Source organism: Dipodomys ordii, unplaced genomic scaffold (assembly GCF_000151885.1).
Source record: "Dipodomys ordii isolate 6190 unplaced genomic scaffold, Dord_2.0 Scaffold35, whole genome shotgun sequence".
Lineage (NCBI taxonomy): Eukaryota > Metazoa > Chordata > Mammalia > Rodentia > Heteromyidae > Dipodomys > Dipodomys ordii.
Genome location: NW_012267251.1, coordinates 8,053,972 through 8,076,301, shown reverse-complemented (window position 1 = coordinate 8,076,301; position 22,330 = coordinate 8,053,972). Strand labels below are relative to the sequence as shown.

The following is a 22,330-nucleotide window of genomic DNA, read 5'->3' as shown; positions in this document are numbered from 1 at the left end:
AAGTGGCGCTGTGGCTCAAGTGATAGAGCGCTAGCCTTGAGCTGAAGAGCTGAGGGACAGCGCCCAGGCCCAGAGTTCAGGCCCCACAACAGGACCCCCCCCCCAAAAAAAGGGAGGTTGTTTTCTAGAACCAGAGAGCTCTGTTCTACAAATCATGGCTGTGATGTAGGACATTATGGAAAATTATGGATATTATGGAAAATATCTTCCAGACAACATATGAGTTGATGAGGAAGTATATGTATATGAAATATATATATATGGTTCTGTCAACCCTCCTTTCTCAGCAGGGAGAGATACATGGGGAGAAAATTCTGCTGGGCTGGGAATGTGGCTTAGTGGTAGAGTGCTTGCCTAGTATACATGAAGCCCTGGGCTCGATTCCTCAGTACCACATGAACAGAAAAAGCTGGAAGAAGCACTGTGACTCAAGTGGTAGAGTGCTAGCCTTGAGCACAGAGAGGTTCAGGGACAGTGCCCAGGCCCTGAATTCAAACCCCAGGACTGGGAAAAAAAAAAAAAAAAGAATTCTGCATCATGGTGGTGCCGTGGTTTAGGCAGCTGTACCCAGGACAGTAGCTTATCCAATGTGCATGAGAGTTGATAAAATGCCAGTATGCTGAAAGGCAGGGAGGCAGGGAGGCAGCGAGCTAAATCTACTCATTTGAGACTGTGTGTGAGTGTGTGCGTGTGAAGGTGTGTGTTGGACTCTGGGAGTGTGTGTGGGCTCATCATGTGTGTGGTGCATTTGAGTGCATGTGATAAGCGCTGAGTGTGTATGTTATGAGTGTGATATGTAATTGTGAAAGTGATGTACCCGAGTGTGTACCAGTGTGTGAGTGAGTGTGTGTGTGTGTGCATGCACGCGCATGGACAGAAGAGCTGGAGTTAGGGAGTGTCATAGGGCAGCTTGGCAAATATTTATGCAGTGCCTTTCTCTGTGCCAGGCTGCTGAAATGAGTGAGTTCAGCACCTGCCCAGAGGAGCTACATAAGGAAAAGACCAACATGCATAAACATCTCCACCAAATCAAAGAGCCAATGGAAGGAAGACCCTTATCAGAAAGGGTGCCTCTTTACCTGCCTCCCAGGAGGCCTGTCTAAGCCAGATTTCTCCTGAATTGGTTTTGCTGTGGGGTTCTGGGAACCCTCCCAGGAGAGACGGAGGGCAGCCAGCCCAGCCCCCTAGGCCTAGGCCCAGCCAGCTCAGGGCACACCCAAACCTGGGAGTGGTGGGTGACCTCCCTCAGACCTGACCGGCCCAGCAACACACCTGATTCCACAGGAGATAAGAGGTGACCAGAAGCTTAGGGCAGGATATAAACAGCCCAGCCCAGGACCACACCCAAGGGGACCCAGGCCAGGTAGGCCCGGATGGGCCCACCTCTGGGTGTTCATTAAGGCCCTGGGGCTGGTGAGATTGGGGATAAAGGAGGTTGGCTCCTAGCAGAGAGGGCAGTCGGGGAGAGTGCTGAGAAAAGCCAAACTACAGGTCTGTGCGGGGAAGATTGGTGTCCCAAGGGGCAGAAGGATGGAGAGCCAGGTGGAGGAGGAAGCCATCTTGGTTCAATGTGAGCCCCAGGCTGCCATTCTCCAGGCACTGCCTCTGGTACACGGGGCTGGGGCCCATTCCCCATCCTCACCCTCACCTGGCCACGGATCTTGGGCCAGCCTCTGGCCTCTTCCATGACAAGGGGACATTCAGTCTCTTCTGGGAACTGTGGGGTGGAGCCAATGAGATAATGGGCTGAGGAAAGCGCCTCATAAACCGAGCCCTAAAGAGCAAAGGTCGGTGAGCAGGGCCGGCTGCTCCCAGCCCCCCACCCCCTGTGCTTCAGCTAAGCTGCCCCACAAATACTCTGTAGCTGAAACTCACTGCTTGGATATTAATCCAGGGCCTGGGCACTGCCCCTGAACTCTTTTGCTCAAGGGTAGCACTCTACCACTTTGAGCCACAGTGCCACTTCTGGTTTTCTAGCGGTTCATTGGAGATGAGTCTCTCCAGGCCTTTCCTGCCCAGGTTGACTTCAAACCACGATCCTCAGATCTCAGCCTCCTGAGTAGCTAGGATCACAGGTGTGAGCCACCGGTGTCTAGCAGGATCTCCCATTTCAAGCAGAAGAAAATGTGAGGACAAAGGGAAGCATTAAGCAAGAGCATTTCATTGTAGGACCCAGAGGCCCATCCCCATTCCTTAGCTAGGTGACCTTAAACAACTCCATCACCTTTCTTAATGTGTACACTCCAGAGATAATGTAGAGGAGAAACGAGCACAGTGCATATCATACGCGCACTCCCAAGAAGTGAGGGCAATAGAAGGCTGCATATTTGCCAAAGCCAAAGGAGCCTGGGCAGCATAAAGCCCGGCCTGGTTATACCTCTGCCTTTGTCCACTACTTTCTTGGCTCACTACTTTCTTGGCTCACTTGCTTCTACTTCAGTTGGGGAAAAAAATATAAAGATAACTTTTTCCAAGATGGCTTCAGAAGATAGGATCTTTCACAACTCCAATAGCCAACCACTTCCTGTCCACTACTATGTTTCTTCACAGCCAGTCAGTCGCATTTCCAAAGACCTGCCATACACCATGTTTTTCTAAGATTGCTTCTTCATCTGCATCTCCCAGTGAATAATCTGCTATCTCCAAGACAACTGGGACATTGTTTCCAACATGCAGGTTTTTTTTTTTCTCTCAGGATGCATCTTCAATGTGTTCTCTAAAATCTGAAGCACTTTTTCTTTTTGGTCAGTCATGGGGCTTGAACTCAGGGCCTCGGCACTGTTCCTGAAGCTTCTTTTTTGCTCAAGGCTAGCACTCTACCATTTGAGCCACAGCACCAGTTCTGGCTTTTTCTTTTTATGTGATACTGAGGAATCGAACCCAGGGCTTCATGAATGCTAAGCAAACACTCTACCACTCTGCTACTTTCCCAGCCCAGCTGAAGCACTTTCAACTTCAACGTTGTTCTTTGCAAGTAACCCTCCAGACGACTCTGTCAGTGAAATGTCCTCTTTAGAACCAGACATGTCATCACTGTAGAAACACAGAAAATTGATTCTGGAATCTGCTGAAGGAGAATTCAATCAGAAATTAACTGAGGTCAGTCAAGAGTCAGTGCCGCCTGTAATCCAAGCTACTCAGGAGGTTTGTGGTTTGAGGCCAGCCTCGTCTACAAGAGTCCTTCTCAAACAAGAGCTGGACACAGGTGGCCTACAACTGTTATCCCAGCTACTGCTGGAAGCCTAAAATAAGCTGATGGAGGCCCAGGCCCAGGTAGGAAACAAGACCTTACCTAGAAAACAACCAATTGTTTTAAACAAGGTCTGGGGATGTGGTTCAGTGGTAGAGTGCCTGCCTAGCAAGCAGAAGGCACCAAGTTCAAATCCCAGGAGTATCTAAAAACTAAGTTAGGTTAAATTAGAGCCCTTCCCAGGAATAGGCTAATAGATTAAAGGACAGAACCTACCAAACCACTCTGCTTCTGTAAAGTGGGAATGATAACTCCTCTCTTCTTGGGAGGACAAAATGAGGTAAAACAGATCCTGGCTATTGCCAAGTATCAATCCTTCCACCATTTTTTTCCCCATCAAGTGCTCATCTCCACTTCAAGACTTTTTTTTGTCCAGTTCTGGGGCTGGAACTCAAGGCCTTAGCACTGTCCCTGAGCTTCTTTCTTTGCTCAAGGCTAGCACGCTACCACTTGAGCCACAGCGCTCCTTCCATCTTTTTCTGTGTAGGTGGTAGAGAGGAATGGAACCCAGGGCTTCATGCACGCTAAGCAAGCCCTCTACCACTCAGCCACATCCCCAACCCCTTCTTCAAGATCTTAACTCTGATCTTATGTCAGACACCAAAGCTAGAAAGTGTATTGCAGATATTCAGCACACAGCTAACATGAATGCAAGAACATTCTAATATTCCAACAAGTTGAACTTGGAGAACCGCAGGTCCAAGCTCTGGCCCACAGCCTGCTAGTTCCTTGGGTGTGAGTGATCTCCCCTTCCAGCCCAACCCCTACCCCCAGCCCGTGAGCCCAACCCTCCCCTCTGGCTGCAGCAAACCCATACCCAGCTGCCTGCCATCTGCCTCTGCCTACCCCCCTCAGCTTGGCGCATCCTCCTGCTTCCTGTCCCCTCCCAACACCATGCCTTACCCAACCTAGAGCCCCACATACCAGTACACAGATAGCTGAGACAAAGGATAGAAAGAGCCCAGAAAGTAGTTTATTGGAGGTTTCCAATAAACTTTCTCCATTCACAGGAGAAAGGATCCGAGAACCCCTATCCTGGTGGGCAGGCTTCACCCTACCTCCTGCTGACCCCGTAGTGGGGCTAGAACAGTCAGTCTGATTACTGGGGCTCCATGGGAACAAGAAGGGGGGGATGCTTTAGAAAAAATAGATCTCTATGTACATCTGACATATTTATAGCACATAAATTAGGGGACCCCCACCCGGGGAGCCCTAGTACTAAGCAGGGAGATGGAAAGGTCCAGAAAGGTGGTGCTGGAGGATACCACCCTGTCCCCTCTGGTCCCGATGCTCCCTCTTGAGGCCTCCCCAGCCTCCTTGGCTGTGTCCAGGCATCTGCAGACGTAGCCAGTGTTGGGTCTTCAAAGAGCCAGGCTCATAGCCGTAGAGTCAGTGCACAAGTGGCTTCAAACCCCAGGGCTTGTAATTCCACAACGAGGGCAGGGAAGAGAGGCCGTGGCCTCCTCTTCAGCACACTGCTGCCAACGTTTGAGCTTCTCTCCACAGCCCGGCAGGGCGCACGCCTGTCCGCACGAGGGGCCAGCAGGGCTGCAGGCCTGCAGTCCAAGTCTGTGCATCAAGTCCCAGGTCCACATCTGACCCTCAGTTCCGACTCTCCACCAGCTCCTCTTCCTTCCAGCCACTGGAGTTCTTGCCAAACTTGTAGACAAGCCTCCGGCCGTCCACCCGCTCCAGGATCTCTCGTTTGTAGTAGTACCTGGGTAAGGGAGAAGGAGGTTATGCTGGGCACTGCCAAGAAAAGGCCTCTGTGGACCTGTCCCTTCTAGTTTCTGCCAAAGCAAGCTGAACCTGACCTACACTGTTCAGAATTCTCTCCTTCCTCTACCTGTTTGCTGTTGTCTCCCTGGTTGATAACGTGGGGCACAGCACCTGCCTCTGCACCTGGTTGCTCTGTGTGTGTGTGTGTGGCCATGTCCTGGGGAGCTGGAAGGGACCTTAGAGATGAACTTAATCTGCATTTGTGGCACACAAAAGCTCTTTCTACATTTCCCGAGTGTCTCTCTTAGATCCAGTCTTGTAGATAACCCAACAAAACGTTGCTGCGAGCCGACACTGGCTGTGCTCCCGACATGCCCGGCTAAACACTTGATCCTCCCCGTAGGCTAACCTTGGCCCGAGCTCTAGGAGCCTCACACTCATCCCATGATGCCCAGCGGTGATCAGAACACTAGCGATCTGGGCCAGATCAACCGTTCCTTCCATGTCCATCTCTGAACAAGGACCCAGGTCGCCAGCTCACCTCATGGCCCGGCTCAGCTTCTCGTAGGTCATATTGCTGTTCTTTTTCTTTTGGCCCCACAGCTGGGCCACGGCCTCGGAACGCAGGAACTTGAAGACGCCCTCGTGCCGATTCTCCCATTTCATGAGGCCTTCGTTGAGTTCAGGGTGGATAAGGATGTCCCGGATGAACTCCCACAGGTGGGTGCCTCTGGGGGCTACAAGGCCAGATTCGCTCAGTTAGAATCAAGGCGTCCCCCTCACTCAGGCCAGTCCCAGTGCACGCTGTGGAATGAGTCCTTCTAGACAGAAGCCCTTGTAATGACCTTGTGGCCCGCTTTCCTGCTCCTTGCCCTTAGCTGAAGTTCTCCGGGAGACCGGACGTATTTTACAGCCGTCTCACTTTTGACATTGACCAAATGTCTGGCTGGTGTGGACAGTGACTGGACACATTACGGCCAGTGGGACTCACAGATGGGTGGGGGCCACAGAAAAAAAAAGAGAGAGAACACACCGACAGATGGGTGACAAGTTGGCAAGTATGGGGTCAGAGAATGGGTCCCAGCGTCGAGGGCAAGGGAACAGCTTTCTGACAAGAAAACCCCCAGGACAAAGAAAATCAGGCCGGGAGTGTATACGTGCACGCTGGTGTGTATAAGAGAGGAAGAAAGGCAAGGAAGCCCTAAGGGCATCCAAACCGGAGTTCGGAGCATCTGGATCACACCATGCCTGAGGCCCCCTTCCCACCCCCTGAAGGCTGGGGTGTGGAATCTCAGCCTACCTAGGTCTTTCACAGAAACACCCACCAGCTGCCTCTGCGCACCACTGGCACATTCCAACCCAACAGGCAGGGAAGTGGCCAGTACAGAGAGAACTAGAGTTGGTGAGCAGGAAGCCCGGACTCATGTCATGGGCCTCCCTCCAGGATCCTCTGTTTCCCCTCCTCTCCAGGACTACCAAGCCAGCTTCTTCAACAAGGTGATGACTGAGCCCTCCCACTGTGTTGGGAGCAATGAAGCAGGAGACAAAAGGAAGGGGGAAGAGAAGACGGGGGACACTGGACAAGGAATACAGGGTCCCCAGGAGTCGCTCCTCCCACAGCGGGGTCGAGGCTCACCGTGCTTGCTCTTCTTGCCCTCCATGCACTCCCAGTACTCTTTGCTCAGCTTTCGGGGCCGACCTCGTTTCCGCTTCCCATGCTTGGGTTCCCCCTTCTTGTAGTCAGGAAAGCCATCTATGAGGAGGGAGTTGGGAAGGGGAGGGTCAGCGGGAGACCAGGCCCCCTACAGCAGGCCGGCAGGAAGGGCTGGGACTCCCCGCTGTTCCCCACTCACTTCTGGGGAAGACTTTGCTGTCAGTGGGGTCCAAGTCCACGTCACTTCCACCGGAGTCTGAGGAGTGGGGGCTTTGGGAAGTGGTGGTCCCTGGGGTGGGGACGGGAGGAGGGGGGAGATAGGTCAGAACAATGATCTGGGCCAGCCCAGCCACCACTCACAAAGGCCCCAGGCTCTTAGGACGGGTCTCCATGTTAGAAGGCCCAGAGCCGGAGCAGCCCCTCACCTGCTGTGGAGATGTCAGAACTGCCGGGGGAGAGGGCGCTCACGCTGTAGCTGCTGCCGTAGTAGGGGCTGGCCTGGCGGCCATCGTCCAGCAGTTCCTGGGTAAAAGGGCTTCCCTGGTCTGGGGAGAGGAGACCGGAACTCAGAGAGGCTCAGGGGGACTGGCTAGGGCAGGCAACAGCAGGTAAGGCTACCTAGGACGGTCTGGATCTTTCTAAGTTGGGAGAGGAAGAAGTCTGAGGAGAGGTCATCGCCAGTCCTCTGGGAAAGACCAGAATGGGACAGGACAGGCCTGGGAAGGAGGGAGAAATGGGGGTTCTCACCAAAGGAGCCTGGGTCCCCCAGGGCCTCCTGGAAGGCCATGCCGTCCTTCTCCAGCAGCTCGATGATCCAGCTGAGCTCATCAGAAGAGCTGGAAGCTGGGCAGAAGGAATGAGGGTCAAGGCTCCTATCTTTGGCCCAGCCCTCGGCTCCCCTGGTCCCCTGTCCCCCAGTCATGATGCTGGGTCTTGAACTTACTGAGATCCCGTAGCTGGGCGTGGAGTTGGTCCCCCAGAGGCCCGAAGACCAGCCGCAGCTCCTCGAGTGCGCAGTTGCAGAGCGTGGCCCCGTCCATGTCACAGCGCGAGAAGTCGATGGAACTGGCGTCGTACTTGTTCTTTTCCACTTGATAGCTGATCCAGTCCAGAACCTGGGCCTTCGACCAGAATTGCGGCTGTTCCCCAGACCAGCTGGCCTTCTCTGAGAAGAGTACAGGGGAGATCAGTGCAGATCCCGTCTCCAGAGCCCCCCTCACACCTTAGAGATCCCCAACCCAGCAGCAGAGTCTAGAGACGATATTCCCAACGCCCTGGCTGCTGAGAATGAACAAAGTCTCCTCTGCCCCGAGCCCAGGAATTCTCTGAGACTCTTCTTTGTACCAATCCCCCCATTTATCCCGTTTTATCCCTCTTCACCAACCCCATACCTTCCAGAGACATCGGGGGGTTGCTCAGGGTCACCACTAAGTCGTCGGCTCCAAAGGTGGTGGCGGCAGAGGGAACAGAAGCCAGCGTGGGGTCCTCAGAGCTATACATGGCACTGAAGTAGTTGCTGAAAACGTTGCTAATCTCACAGGTTGCAGCCATGAGGCTCCCTGGGGAGAGGGGACACCGTTGGTGAAGGCACCCGGATTCTCCCCACGGCTCTGTCCAGGGTAAGAATAGCCCCCCAAGGGTCAGGAAGTTGATGTCCCTGCAGGCACCCTCTTTTTATGAGAGGGCCCTAAGAGCCCGATGCAGAGGTAACACCCGAAGTCCCAGTTACTTGGGTGGCTGAGAGGGACAGATCGCTTGAGCCCAGTGAGGCCAACGAGGCAACATGGTCAAACAAAGGGAAAAAAGGGGGGGAGGGAGGGAGAGCCCTGGAAGTCCGGGAGAGGGGAGGCCACTAGATTCTCCTGCTGGCCTCCCTCCTCAGATCAAGGGATCCTCAGTGGCCACCCTGTCCCGTGCTGCTCCTCGACCCTCAGGACACCTCCACGGTCCTGCAGTCCCTCTAGGAGTGGGTAGGTCCAGAACTGTGAATCCACCAGAGCCCTGGCCAGTTTCCCAAGACCAGTAAACGTGACAGGAAGGAGTCCTACCGAGTCTGGTACGGATGCCGCAGGTAGGCTGCTAGGCTTCCAAGGCCCCAGGTGGGAAAGAAATCCAGGAGGCGGAGTGCACCGCCAGGTAGCTGTGAGGAGTCTGGCCACCGAGCTCCCCCACCCATCCTAAATAGAGCCGGGCGGAGCTCCTCCCAGAGCCCAGACCTTGAGGGTGAGTCTCGGTGGTAACCTGAGCTGGTGGCTCATTGGATGGAGGGGATTTCCTGGCCTTCAGACTGGGCTCCAGGCCCCAGGTGATTTGCATATTGTGTGCCACTTGGCCCAGATCCTAGTAAGGCGGTGCTGAGAAATCAGGCCCTGCTGGTTTAATGATTGTCAGACTCTGGGGTTGGGCTCCGGGCGCTGGACTGGGCAGGTGGCGGGAACGTTGCTGGGGTGGGCACCCTTGCTTTCAGCCACCCTCTGGCTCAGAAAATTCTTTCCGGAGGCCAGGCCAGGGATGGGCTAGGGAGGAGAAAGGGCAAGTGGCTGAACTGGGTCAGAAAGGCTGCTATCCTTAACTGCCTATAGATCTGAGGACCAAAGTTACCTAGGAAGAGGTAGCAATTTTCTCCACCACCACCCAGGAGTTGGAGTGTAGGCTGAAAGATACAAGGCTCCTCCTCAGGCAGTGTTTTTGGCTTGCTGGACATAGGGCTGCACCCATCAGCCTAGCCCTGGATCCAACTCCCCAGTCACCGAGCTCATTTGCTTTTTATCCACTTTACTGGCAAGATCTTAACACTTTGGCCACCTGGACCCCATCCAAGCCTCAAGGTTGCTACCGCCACTTGGGAAAAGAGGTGACCCTACGTGAATGTTTTTCCTCCCATGGAGGCCTGACAGAGGAGCCCTCCCTGTCTAGGGGCTGCTGGGGGTGTTGGAATCTGCGGAGACATTCACTCTCTTCCGTTGGGTTTCCCCGCCTCATCTCCAGTTCTCTCGGCCAGTTCACCAGTGTCTCACTGCTGCCCTCTAGTGACCAGTCATCAAAGAATGTATAACATACTAGTTTACCTCATCTAGAAAAAAAAGGGAGAAAAACGGAAAGCTAGTGAGTAGTGTAGAGTTGTGCTTTGTGGGTTGGTAAGTGGTAAAGTTAAGGAAGCTTCTTCATCTGTACCGGGATCTCTGGTTGCCTCCTTTCCCACTCCACAAGGCCCAGAACCCTGGTGTCTTCTGGTTCTCTATAGGTTCATCATAGGGATGGGTTCTCACAGATATCCTGGAGAAATGGGGTGTTGAGGAGGAGGTGGGAGATTTGCATTTTGCTGACCACGAACATGATTTTAGGCAAGTCACATGATCCTGTAGCCAAGAAGTGCTGAGCATGGTTCATGCCTATAATCCCAGAAACTGGAGGCTGAGGCAGGATTGCCGTTCAGCCACACGGAGCCTGCCTCAAAATCCCAAACCTCTGCCTCAAAACCAACCAAACTAATTTAATCCCACAAGGTTGCGGTGGTCTAATAATCCCTGAGGTCTCTTCTAGGTCCAGTTGGTTTGGTGTTTGTTTATGCAGCGAGGAAGACCCACCCCAGGCCCAAGCTCCCAGCTTTTGTCCTTCTACCCCCTCTCATCCCATTCATATGGACACAATCCCCAGGTGATTCTAGGGTTAACAATAGGTGACCCCCCACCTTCAGGTACCCCTCTTGACTCAGCAGCCTAAGGACTACCAAGGTCCCCTCAGAGGGAGTGTTCCATCTCCCTTGTCTCTAAAACCGCTGGTACCTCAGGAAGAGGGTGAATCTTATCAGGGTCCCCTCCCAGGGCCCGAGGCTGCAGGGCAGCCTGGGGGGCTCTGGGTAGGATTTTCCCCAGCCCCAGGAGCCTGGGGCAGGCACACCCTCTAGCTAGTCATTCACCCTGGAATGTGGGAGAACCGGCTTCTAGCCCCAGAGCTGCTCACGTGCTCCTGCCCTGCGGAGCACCTGGCTGGGGCTCTGCGGAGCCGAAGGGAGCGTAGAGAATGAAGCCATCAGCTACTCAGCCTTCTCCGAGTTTCTGCTAGGCAGGGGTGGGGCTAAGGACATCCTCTAGGCTGGCCCTTCCCTCCAGGGAATGCCTTCAAGTAAGGAAGAAGAGCCGGAAAGACCTGGATTTGAGGTCAAAGCCTTGGAGGGGTGGGGAGAAGGTGCTGTGGAGCAAGAGGCCAGAAACCTAAAGTCCTGCTCTAGACATCGCGATGGCAGGAATAGACATTGTCTTCCCCCAGAGAGCCCAGATGGTGGCCTAGACTCATCTTCGGGATGGAAGAAGAACAGAACCGCCCCCCCCCCCAGCCCCGCATCCCAGTCCTGTAGTAGGACAGGCCCATGCAGAAATCAGGCAAAGCAAAAATGGTAAAAGAGACCAGCAGGCTGAACCACCTGGGATGCCCTGCCACGAAACGGGGACTCCCCAAACCCAGGGAAGTCAAAGGAGCTGTTAGCCCGTCGGTGCAAAAGGGTTTGTGCAGAATAAGCAAAGTTTCTGGTCTTGACTAGTAGCCAGATACCGAGGTAGGAAGGGCAGGCAAGTTACAGCATTATTTGTCCAGGCAGTGAGTACTAGGGATGGAACTCAAGGCCTCCCATTCGCTTGCTAGGTGAGCCCTCTCCCAGCTGAGCCACTCTCCCAAACCTTTTGCTCTTTGTTGTTTGGATAAGCTCTCAAGCTTTTGTCAAGGCAGCCTCGAACCTCTGTCTCCTCAGCAGCTGGATTACAGGTGTGTGCCACTATACTTAGACATAAATTTATTTTTAACATTCCAATCCTCTCCCAACCCCCATCCCACTCACAAGCCCAAGGTGTTAACTGCAGAGTTCAGCATGCTGAAGCCAGGAAATAAGGATTAGTGCCAAGTTCTGAACAGACTACTGATCACCACTAAGCCAGTGCTAAGCCAGTGTGGCCCAGCAAAGTGAGGGAAGGGAGAAAACGGGAAAGGATTGTGTGTGTGTGTGTATGCGCACACACGCACGTACTGGTTCTGGGGCTTGAACTCAGGGTCAAGGCACTATCCGTCCCTTAGGCTTTTTTGCTCAAGGCTGGTGCTCTACCACTTAAGCCACAGTTGCACTTCTGGCTTTTTTTTGTGTGTGTGGTTAATTGGAGATACTTCTCACAGATTTTCCTACCCAGGCTGGCTTTTGAAGGATCCTTAGATCTCATCCTCCTAAGTAGCTAAGATTACAGGCATGCGCCACTGGCACCTCACTAGGAAAACACCCTTTTCGTGTACATGTGTGTGATGGAAGAGAAGAACGGGTTGATGCTGCTCACTGGGAACACAGCTGCTTCGCCGAGAGCTGCAAGGCCCCTAATCACCCCTATATCTTCCCAGAAATGGCCCCATTGTAGGGTCATATTCCTTGTTTCAGAGACATGTGCAGAGTCTTTGAGCCCACCAGGTCCCTAAAGTCAGAGAAACAAATCATTGCCTGGGCTCCGCAGCCATCTCCCCAAGGAAGACCCAGGAAGAAGAAACTTAACAGTCACTTAATTGCCAGGCGCTGGTGGCTCATGCCTATAATCCTAGCTACTCAGGAGGCTGAGATCTGAGGATTGAGGTTCAAAGCCAGCCCGGGCAGGAAAGACCGTGAGACTCCTATCTCCAATAAACCACCAGAAAACCAGAAGTGGCGCTGTAGCTCAAGTAGTAGAGCGCTCCCCTTGAGCTGAAGAGCTGAGGGACGGCGCCCAGGCCCAGAGTTCAAGTCCCACAACCGACAAAAAAAAAAAAAAAAAGAAAAAAACAGTCACTTAATTATCTACATTTTGCTTAAAAACATTTATTTAAAATCTAAAAAGAAAGGAAGAGAAAGAAAACTGCCTCTCTGCAACTCCCAAACGTAAGTGGGAAGTCGGCAGAAGATCGATTCTCCTCCCTCCAGCAAGGATGGAAGCCTGCAGGGAGGGGGCTGTGGTCTCAGACCCGGGGGCGGAAGTTCTCACCACAGCAGAGGCCCCAGAGTCACACACCCAAGCCCCAAGAACGGCCAAACCCAAGAAGACAGACACTGCAGTCTGATGACTGAGGAACTGGAATTTGGGCGCACTGTCATTCTGAAAGCCAGTCTGAAAGCAGAGCATGTGCATGACCTCTAACTGCCCTTGGGCTCCAGGATCTGCTGCACATAGTTGACCACGTTGCTGTGGAGCTGGGAGGCAGTGGATGCGAAGGTGTCCTTGGCCAGGGTCCGGGCCACCTCACTGCCAGCCATCATCGCATGGTACAGCGGAAGAGTGTACTTCTGCTTTCCCTGCAAGACACAAGGACGCCATCGTCAGGAGCAGCCTGTCAGTGCCACGGTCAGCGGAAGGCCATGCCGCCGTTCCTTCGTGAGCTCCCAAAACCAACGAGGTGGGTTGACACAAGGGAACGGCGAACTTGAGAATGGCAAAAATGAGAAAGCTGGAGGCCATCAGCCACCCAGGTAATGGCGGACATAAAACCCAGGTTTGAAGGTCTAAGCGCCATCAAGCAGAATAAACTGTAACTGTAAATGCTTCCACTGCATGCTTGGAGAGGCGCCAGAGGCCTCCACACTCCTAGCGCTTAAGGCGCCCTCCAGCTTCCCAGTGAGGGCGGCTCCACCCTGCCCTGCCCCGCTGCTGTGGATCTGCCGATGCCTGGCTCACCCCGCCGCCCCTGTGCCCTGGCCTTCTCCAGCACGGCAGCTCTGACAGGATCGGATGGGCTGGTGTTTGAACTGCACCCGAGTCCTGGGGCTTCCCAGGGAGGAGAGAACTATGGGGTCTTGGCCCTTGCCCATCTCGCTAGTCCTTCGGCCTCTGCGTTTTTTCCCCATGAGCTTTCTCCCATTTCATTCCATTCCCCTCCCTTCAGTTTGGGTTAGCTCTGGACACCTCTTCTCCCTCAGGCCTCACCAGCTGCTCTATGGCTCCCTCATTCCCCAGGAAAAAGCCTCTAGGAGCCACAGTAATAATAGCTCATGGGGGGGGGGGTGTTGATCAGCAGGGCTTCTACAGTTCATCAAGCTCCTTTCTTTGCAGGCTCTGCCCATAGGGTGGTGACCAGCGTGCCTGTGGCTGGAGGCGGGCGGGGGGCGCTGGGAGGAGAAGGACAGTAGTGAGATGAGGTCACCTACCTGGCTTTGCAGGAACGCTTTGACTTTCCAGAAATCCTCCTGGTAGTCATTCTTAAGGACAATCTGGCCCCATCGGAGCCGTAACTCGGCATTGTGGGCATTTGAAATCTTTGGGTACGTCTCGCCAAGTTTTTGCACATTTCCTGGGAAAGAGAAAAAAATGCGCTGGTAGTAACTTGCAGGAGGAGCCTGGAGAAGCCTGATTCTTGGGCTGGTGAAGGTCTGGAAAGAAACTTTGAGGAGGCTGCTGACCACCTGAGCATTTCACCTCCTCTCTGGTCACCATATGCAGTGTGTGTGTGTTTGTGTGTGTGTGTGTGTACCAACACTGGGACTTGAACTCAAAGGTGCTGTCCCTGAGCTCTTTTGCTCAAGGGTCGCACTCCACTTCCAGCTTTTTGGTGATTTATTGGAGATAAGTCTCACAGACTTTCCTGTCCAAGCTGGTTCTGAGCCATAATCCTCAGATCTCAGACTCCCAGGTAGCTAGGAATACAGGCGTGAGCCAGGCTACTGTAAGTACTCAGTAGTATTACAGACTTTCTGCTCTTTTCCAATCCGTTATTTTCCTTCTTGGATCAATACCTGTACTTCCACCAAATATCCTTCCCCACCTTTTCTCTAGCCACAAACTGGCTAAGGCTACCTGGGCTTTCACTTCTTTTCCATCCTTGGTGAATATTATTTCCGACTGAGCAGCCACAAAGCATTTCATGGTTAAGAGCTTCGGATGACTGGGTTCAAGCCCCAACCCAACCAGTTGTGTGACCCACGGGTACCTCAAGCTTGTTTTCTGTTTCCTGGGGCTTAAAGTCCCAGCACCTATTTCACAGAGTCGTTAGGAGGCATAAGTGACCGCAGAGATGCTCAGAACTTACCTGGGGAACTGATGAATCCATGCCCTCTTCTTCCAGGTGTGCCCTACCTCCTTCAGATACATTTCCTGTAAAGAGCTCTATGGAGCCTGGCATCACCCGGGGCAAGACTGCACTGTGCCTGCCTTCCTGTGGTCGGCCCCAGGTAGAAAGCGCTCCACACCAGACTGAGCACGTGGAATGAGCCACGTTTTTCTTACCAGGAGGGAGGGGGGATTTCTGGAGGATCTTGTCTAGGAAGTAGATGAGCTGGTAGGTCTTCCAGGAAGAGATGTCCACTGCACCAATGGCCTGCATGTCCAGCTCTGCAGACACCCATAGCTTGGCCAGCTCTTCAGCCGGCTTCATGAGCGAGTCCCCAGGGGAGAGATCGGGGAGATAGGGGGGCCAACCCGGGGTATTCAGCCATCGATCAAACTCAAACCCTGTTGAGTAGTAGGAGAGAAGACACCGGAAGAACTCTCTCACCATATCACCTTGCCCAAACAACTCCCAGAGACCTCCAGCTCCCCCGGCCACCATATTCTTCCTGAGGTAATTTATGTCACTATCTCACACAACCACTTGACCCAGCAAGGCCCCAGTTACGCTGATAGCTATTACTATGACCATGTCGTAGTAAGACTGAACTGCCTCCGGCTTCTACAGTGAAATGGTTTGGCTCTGAACTTAACATTGTTATCTGAGCCAGGTTGATATAAGTTCTTTCCTGTCTATATTCAAGTTCATGTTCTCCCCTCAGTCGCCAGAACTGCACTCAAGACAGGGCGGCCTGGATTCCCATCCCAGCTTGGCCATGAACTAGCTGGGAGGCCAAGGGCATGTTGTTCCCCTCTAGATGCCTCAGTTTTATCTGTGAAATGGGGACAGGCCCTACCTTAGTTGACAGTTATGCAGATTAAATGAGCAAATAGACATTAAAAGCGGAGCACACTGCCTGCTGGGCAGTACGCACTCTATAATTATTAACTACTGTGGGCTACGGTCTCAGTCTCTTGACCTTGAAATACAGGCCTCTCACCGAGGAGTAGGTGCCACTGAGGCCTGACCAATCCTAGCCGCCACAGGAGGCGGCTTTTCCAAAGCTACCAGTGACTCAGAGCTCACAGCCTGCTGCCAGGTGTGTCGGAGGGCCTGCCTCACCTGTGCCAGAACATTCTCTCCTCCAAAGACGCATACCTACCCACACTGACATGAGAGAAGCCGCGGGGATTTTCCTTTGCCCAAAAGACCATAGGAGGAGGCCGCTCCATGGGGCTGCAAGGCGGGGCCGGACTCTGTCCTCGCCCTGAGGATTAGTGTGGGCAGAGGCAGTGACGCCCTGGGCAGACCCAAGGGTTTGATTATATATGTCTGGGTGCCCAGCCAACAAGGGGAGAAAATGGTGAGGATAAGTCTTTCTTTGGTGCTAGGCCCATGCTCTACCACTGAGCCACACAGCCCCTGTCCGAGAGAAGTCACTTCTGTGGGAGACAGCCCCGGCTCCTGAGCCCCCCAGGTGACACTCAGCGATGACTTGGACTCAAGTGATTTCCCACCCCACCTTGGACCTTCCAGAAGCTAAAGAGGTACAATTCCCACGGGCCCGTTTTTCTGCTTACCTGCAATGGAATCCACTTTCCTTTTCTTCAGTTCAGGGAAATATTCCAAGTAGAATTCCAGAAAGTCTTCAGCTACGATACTTTTGAATTTAAACTCATCCACATAGGCCTATGAGAAGGGGGGTGATTTTCAGATTCTCTGGGGACCCTGAGGAGTGGACCCCTCCAATTCCTAGGCTCTCTGAACCCCTTACCTCTTGTGTGCCCCCTGCCTCTACACTGGCACTTTGCCAGCTGCTCTGTATCCTCACCGCCTTCTCCCCTCACTGCGAGTTGACTATACCTTGAGAAACTTGTCAAACTGATCTTGATCGCCCACCAAGTGGGCCAGGTAGGAGACAAAGCAGAAGCCTTTCTCGTAGGGGGTCTCGTTGTATGTGTCATCAGGGTCAACGCCTGGCAGAGGAGAAAGCAGACGGGGCTGAGCATTTGTAACCTGGCACCATCGCTGCTCTCAGCCCCAGATTCCAACACTGGAAGAAACTGCACTTCAGAGACAACAAGACCAAGAAGGTTTGCCGGTCTCTCGGGACCTCTCCCGAAGCCCTGCAGTGAAGATCCTAGAGGCAGGGTGACTAGGAACTAAGAAGAGGCCAGAGGCTAGCCCTCTAGAGGAATTGCCACGTTTCCTTATTCTTGGGACATGCTTTGCTTAGGGAGGTTCCAGCCCCTCTTAGAACTGAACGCCCAGCTCCATCGTTCTCAGCTCCATGGCTCACCAACCTCCCCACCCAGAAGGTGTTTGGACAACTGTTCTAGACTCCAACTAATTACCAGTGCACAAGAAGTTCATTTTCACAGTCAGTGGAACTAAGGAACATGAACTTCGATTGCATAAAAAGGTTTTAGATTAGTCACACATGCAACTAGAAGAAGGTTGAAAAACAAAAAGCTCTGAACTGAGAAGTGATTAGGTCCATGACCTTGGGCAAGTCACTGAACTGGTCTGGCTCTCCACGGTCCTCTAACACAGGGTTAAGACCGTAGCGTCCACAGGGCAAGCTCTGGGAAAGCACCATAGCTATGAATGACAGGCCCAGTACCAGGTCCCGCTGACGCATGAGGCTCACAGGACTAGGTCAGCCTAGAAGCCAGGGAATGGTCAGAGAGATCTTTGGCCTCTTTCCCCAAGGAAGTGCGCAATGAGGCTGGGACTGACTTGGGGCGCCAAGCTCAGTTTAGGGCAGGGGAAAGGAAGAGGAGCTGCCAGGACCTGGTTCAATCTTCACCCGCAGCTTGTTGAGTGGGTTTTCCTCTCCCGAGATGTCCATGTGCTGTCGAAGCAGAGCCCGCCCGGTTGCAGCCTCTAGGCATGTGTAGGCAGCCCCTGTGCCAAACACAAACCCCAGACCCCAAGATTGTCACTAATCCACAGCCAAGTGGATTTTCCTGGCAGAAGACACTGTGCTGCCCCCTTGTGGTCTAGGCTCAATACTATTCTCCTCCTGGGGAGGGCAGGGCCAACAGGGTCAGGGACAATGACTCAGGCCTTAGCTCCAGTAGCTCTGGGCTACAAGAGTGTGGTGGAGGTTGTGGGTCTCTCTTTCTGGAGGTCTCCCTTCCCAGGCAGTTAGTTACCTATGCTTGTTAATTTGGTCTCCTATAAAAACTTACAATGGGGGGGCTGGGAAGGTGCCTCAGTGGTAGAGCGCTTGCCTTGCATGCCTGAGGCCCTGGGTTCGATTCCTCAGCATCACATAAGCAAAAAGAAAAAAGCCGGAAGTGGAGTTGTGGCTCAAAGTGGCAGAGTGCTAGCCTTGAGCTGAAGAGCTGAGGGACAGCGCCCAGGCCCAGAGTTCAGGCCCCACGACCCGACCCCCCCAAAAAAAAACCTTACAATGGGGATGGGAAGGTGGCTTAGTGCTTGCCTGGCATGCATGAAGCCCTGGGTTCAATTCCTCAGTACCACATAAACAGAAAAAGCCGGAAGTGGTGCTGTGGCTCAGGTGGTAGAGCACTAGCCTTGAGCAAAAGAAGCTCAGGGACAGTGCCCGGGCCCTGAGTTTATGCCCCAGGACTGGCAAAACAAAACAAAAACACACACCCAAAACAAACATAAATAAATAAAAATAATTGAAGCCAGGTGCTTATGGCCCATACTTGTAATTCTAGTTACTTAAGGAAACTGAGATCTGAAGATTGTGGTTCGAAGCCAGCTCAGGCAGAAAAATTCCCAAGACTCAATCTTAAAGCAACTAGCAAAAGCAAAAAAGCTGAGAGCTCAAGGCCTTGAGTTCAAACCCTGGAGGCAGTACAACGTAATTCCTCCTCCCCCCCATCCTCCCCATCCTCCTCTTCCTGTTAAGGGAATTATTGATAGTAAGAGGCATGAGGCAAAAATGTGAGACCCTGTATGAAAAATAAAGTGGAAAAGGGATAAAGTCGCAGTGTAAGTGGTAGGGAAAATGTGAGGCTTAGTACCACCAAAACAAACGATGTGCATCTAGATTTAGTCCCCCATCAGGTCTCAGCAGGGCTTCTGGCATAACTGCGTAACTGCCCCCTCCCTCCTCTCCCCTAAGAGCGAGCACTGGCCTCTGTGTTTGGGAGGACGGCACCTTACCAAACAGGATGGTGGAGATTCTCCTCTGGGCGTACATGGTGAAGCCTTCATTGAGCCAGAACTCCCCCCAGTTGGCGTTGGTGACCAGGTTCCCAAACCAACTGTGGGAGATCTCATGGATGATGACGTCAGCCAACGAGCCATCGCCTGCCAGCAGGCAAGGGGTGACAAAGGTCAGGCAAGGGTTCTCCATTCCTCCAAACGGGAAGGATGGTGGCATGAAGAGCACGTCGTACCTGCCAAGAAATCAGGAGGTCACAGGAAGCCCTGGGCCTCTAGAACAGACCTGATTTTGCTGGGATGGCTTTTCCTTCCCTCTTCATGCCCCTTAAGAGCTGAAGCTGCTGCACGGGAAGATTGAGCCTGGGCCCCTTATTCCTGCCCAGGGCTTTTCCCTGCCTCAAAGCCTCCCTCTCTCCAGTGGTGTCTGTTTACACTTGGCACTGGAGGCCGACAGGGGACATAACCACCAGCCTTATATCTAAGGAGCCTAAGGTTTGAAGAGGTCAAAGGACAAGATGGAGCATGAGTAACTTCCCACAAAGGCTGGGCCGTGGGTCTCCACCTGAAACACATCGCTTTCACCTTGGGCCCTCCCTCCCAGGTCCCTTCCTCCGCAGCCACGAGGAGCCTGGCTCATCCCTTCCTCTTCTCTTCCTCCTCTCCTTTGCTTCTGGAATCAGGGAAAACTTGCTCTAGGAGACAGAAGGAAGAGAAGAAGCAGTTCCAGAAGCGAGAGTGGAAAGCAGGGACTCAAATTCAAGACATACTGGTCAGCACTGATACCACACCTTCCCCACACATATGGTCCGAAAAGCTTCTCTCCGGTGGCCAGAAACTCTTCAACCACGCCCTGGTACTCCTTCTTGGCAGCCTCAATCAGACAGGGCTCAGCCCATACTCGGCTCCTAAGGGCAAAGCACAGGGGATTGAGGGTGGGGGAACACACCTAGAGACAATTGACTCAGACCCATATTTCCCATATTTGAGTCAAATTAATGTGACAGTGACCAGCCACAGAAGCAGAAGACAGAAGATCAGATCACACAGACCTAAGAGGCTGCTCAGCAGACCCTGGACAGCCTCCAGAGGCCTCTCCTGGCCACTGGCTCTGGCCCCATGAGGTGACATGACAGAACCTCTCTGAGCCTCCATTTCTTCATCTGTTACTCAGTGGTAATAAGTAAATAAAACAGCACCCAAGGGCTTCACACAGTGACAAGGCTGATGTCAGTGTGCTAATTTATAAGATGGAGCTTTGGAATTGAAGAGACCCCTAAGGGGCTGGGGAGGGAACTTAGTGGTAGAATATTTATGTGTTTGCCTGTGCATACACAAGCGTCCTCCCTAGCACAACAACAACAAAAACAAACAAGCTGCAGCGTGGCACAGCCTATAATCCCAGCATTTGGAAGGTGGGTACACGCATGACAATCATGAATTCTAGGCCAGTCTGGGCTATATGGTGAGACCCTGTTTAAAAACAACAACAACAATGGAAAGGCTGAGCACCAGTGGCTCACACCTGTAATCCTAGCTACTCAGGAGGCTGAGATGTGAGTATCTTGGTTCAAAGCCAGCCGGGGCAGGAAAGTCTATGGGATTCTGATCTCCAATTAACCACTAGAGAACTGGAAGTGGTGCTGTGGCTCAAGTGGTAGAGTGCTAGCCTTAAGCTTAAGAGCTGAGGGACAGCGCCCAGGCCCAGAGTTCAAACCCTCACAATTAAAAAAAAATTTTTTTTAGGAAAAAACCGGAGGAACCGGAAAGGTTTAAAAAAAATTTTTTTTAAGAAAAAAAACAGAAGAAACAGAAAAGATTCAGTTATGTACCACTGGCTCCTACCTGTAATCACAGTGACTCAGGAGGCTGAGATTGGAAGGACTGTGGTTCGAGGCCAATTCAGGCAAAAGAGTTCATGAGACTTCCATCCCAACCAATAAAAAGCTGGGCGTGGGAGCCTGTGCCTGTCATTCTGGTTACTTAGGAAATGTAGTTAGAAGACTGTCCAGGAAAAAAAGGGGTACTTTATTTGGAAGATAACAGAAGCAAAAAGGGCTGAAGGCATGGTCTAAGCAGTATAGCAGCTGCCTAGAAAGTACAAAACTGAGTTTAAACCCTACGACCACAAAAAACTTTTTAATAGCAATAGGAAAGTGAGCTGCCTCATGTATAATAATACAGTATCTTTATTCTACACAACAAAGGGAGAACATCTATTCTTCAGTGTGGACGCGTTATTTTTAAATGGTCTAGAACAAACAAAAACAAACCAACACGTAAGTAGAACTAAAATGATCAAATGGGTAGGTATACAGATGTTCAATGGATCATCTTTTCAATTTTGTGTATATCTGAATTTTTTGTGTGTCTGTGTGCCAGTACTGGGGCTGGAACTCAGGGCCTGGGTGCTGCCCCTTAGCTCTTTCTCTTAAAGCTGACATTCTACCACTTGAGCCACATCTCCACTTCCAGTTCTTTGCTGGTGAACTGGAGGTAAGTCTCACAAACACTTTTGCCTGGGCAGGCTTCCAAACATGATCTTCAGATCTCAGCCTGCTGAGTAGCTGGAATTACAGATATTAGCCACCAGTGTTCAACTCATATTTGAAATTATCATAATAAAAAGATGGAAAAACAAAAACAAAAGTTCAAGAAGATCCAACCAGCAGAAAGCCAAGACTGAGAGGCCAAGTACATAGTCCACAACAATTTATTGACTCTAAAGATGAGCTAAGCTCAGTGCTGGTGGCTCATGCCTCTAATCCTAGCTACTCAGGAGTCTGAGCTCTGAGGATCATGGTTCAAAGTCAGCCAGGGCAGTAAAGTCCATGAGACTCTTATCTCCAAATAACCACCAGAAAACCGAAGGGAAGTTGTGGCTCAAAGTGGTAGAGCACTAGCCTTGAGCATAAAGAGCTTAGGAACAGCACTTAGAACCTGAGTTCAAGCCCCATGACTGACAGGGGGAAGAAGGGGGGCGGGGAGAAAGCACTAACTAGAATTCATAGCTCCTGGTGCCAAGTCCTATGCCCTGGCCTTGCACAGGTCTCTATCCCAGAGCCTCAGTCTGCTTACCTACAAATGGACATAGTAATATCACACATATAAGAGGGCCTCCTGAACTACCTTCATAACCCTTTTCTGCCCAGGACCTTCCTCCTATATGGGCCTAGGATAAGTGACCTCATTACCAGAAGACCCTCCCACTTAACACAACCCTCAGGAGCCACACAAGTGACCCAAGAGACAAGGACACTGCGCATCTGACAGGAGGAAGTGACCATCCCCAGTTAAATAGATTGTCCTTGATTTCACAATCTGTGTTGCCTTTTTTTTTTTTTTTAAATAATACTAGGGTTTGAACTTGGGACCTTATACTTGCCAGTTGCTCTACTGCTTGAGTCTGCCAGCCATGTGTGGTCATTTTCTTATAGAGGATTCAAAATCATTATTATTTTCCAATATGGTTCAAATCTGTTGTTCATTCATGAATAGTTAGCATTCTCTTTTTTTTTTTT

At 52.1% G+C, this 22,330-nt stretch overlaps 2 protein-coding genes across 2 annotated transcripts in view; both read right to left on the bottom strand.

Annotated features, from left to right (window-relative positions):
* Window positions 1–4,189: 4,189 nt before the first annotated feature.
* Window positions 4,190–8,764, bottom strand: Elf3 (E74-like factor 3 (ets domain transcription factor, epithelial-specific)). The gene is made up of 9 exons (XM_013017355.1): window positions 8,672–8,764; window positions 8,015–8,182; window positions 7,567–7,788; window positions 7,371–7,466; window positions 7,049–7,168; window positions 6,823–6,912; window positions 6,606–6,722; window positions 5,511–5,706; window positions 4,190–4,967 (listed from the first exon to the last, which is right to left on the bottom strand). Exons 2-9 carry the CDS (start codon window positions 8,172–8,174, stop codon window positions 4,853–4,855), a joined length of 1,116 nt encoding a protein of 371 aa, XP_012872809.1. The 5' UTR covers window positions 8,175–8,182; window positions 8,672–8,764; the 3' UTR covers window positions 4,190–4,852.
* A 3,675-nt stretch (window positions 8,765–12,439) lies between these two features.
* Window positions 12,440–22,330, bottom strand: part of Rnpep (arginyl aminopeptidase (aminopeptidase B)) — an 18,110-nt gene continuing 8,219 nt past the window's right edge. The window contains 8 exon segments of the mRNA XM_013017507.1: window positions 12,440–12,921; window positions 13,771–13,913; window positions 14,846–15,070; window positions 16,247–16,355; window positions 16,530–16,642; window positions 17,460–17,573; window positions 18,810–19,045; window positions 19,601–19,717. Of these exon segments, the coding sequence (XP_012872961.1) occupies window positions 12,763–12,921; window positions 13,771–13,913; window positions 14,846–15,070; window positions 16,247–16,355; window positions 16,530–16,642; window positions 17,460–17,573; window positions 18,810–19,045; window positions 19,601–19,717 (1,216 nt within the window). The 3' untranslated portion in view covers window positions 12,440–12,762.

Bases quoted from the DNA above. Each gene is read 5' to 3' on its own strand.
- Elf3 (XM_013017355.1), bottom strand. From the start codon at position 8,174: ATGGCTGCAACCTGTGAGATTAGCAACGTTTTCAGCAACTACTTCAGT. The intron at 5,707-6,605 runs GTGAGCCTCGAC...CTGGCCTTGTAG, and splicing joins GGGCAAGAAGAGCAAGCACG to CCCCCAGAGGCACCCACCTG. The intron at 4,968-5,510 runs GTGAGCTGGCGA...TCCCTTACCCAG, and splicing joins AAGCTGAGCCGGGCCATGAG to GTACTACTACAAACGAGAGA.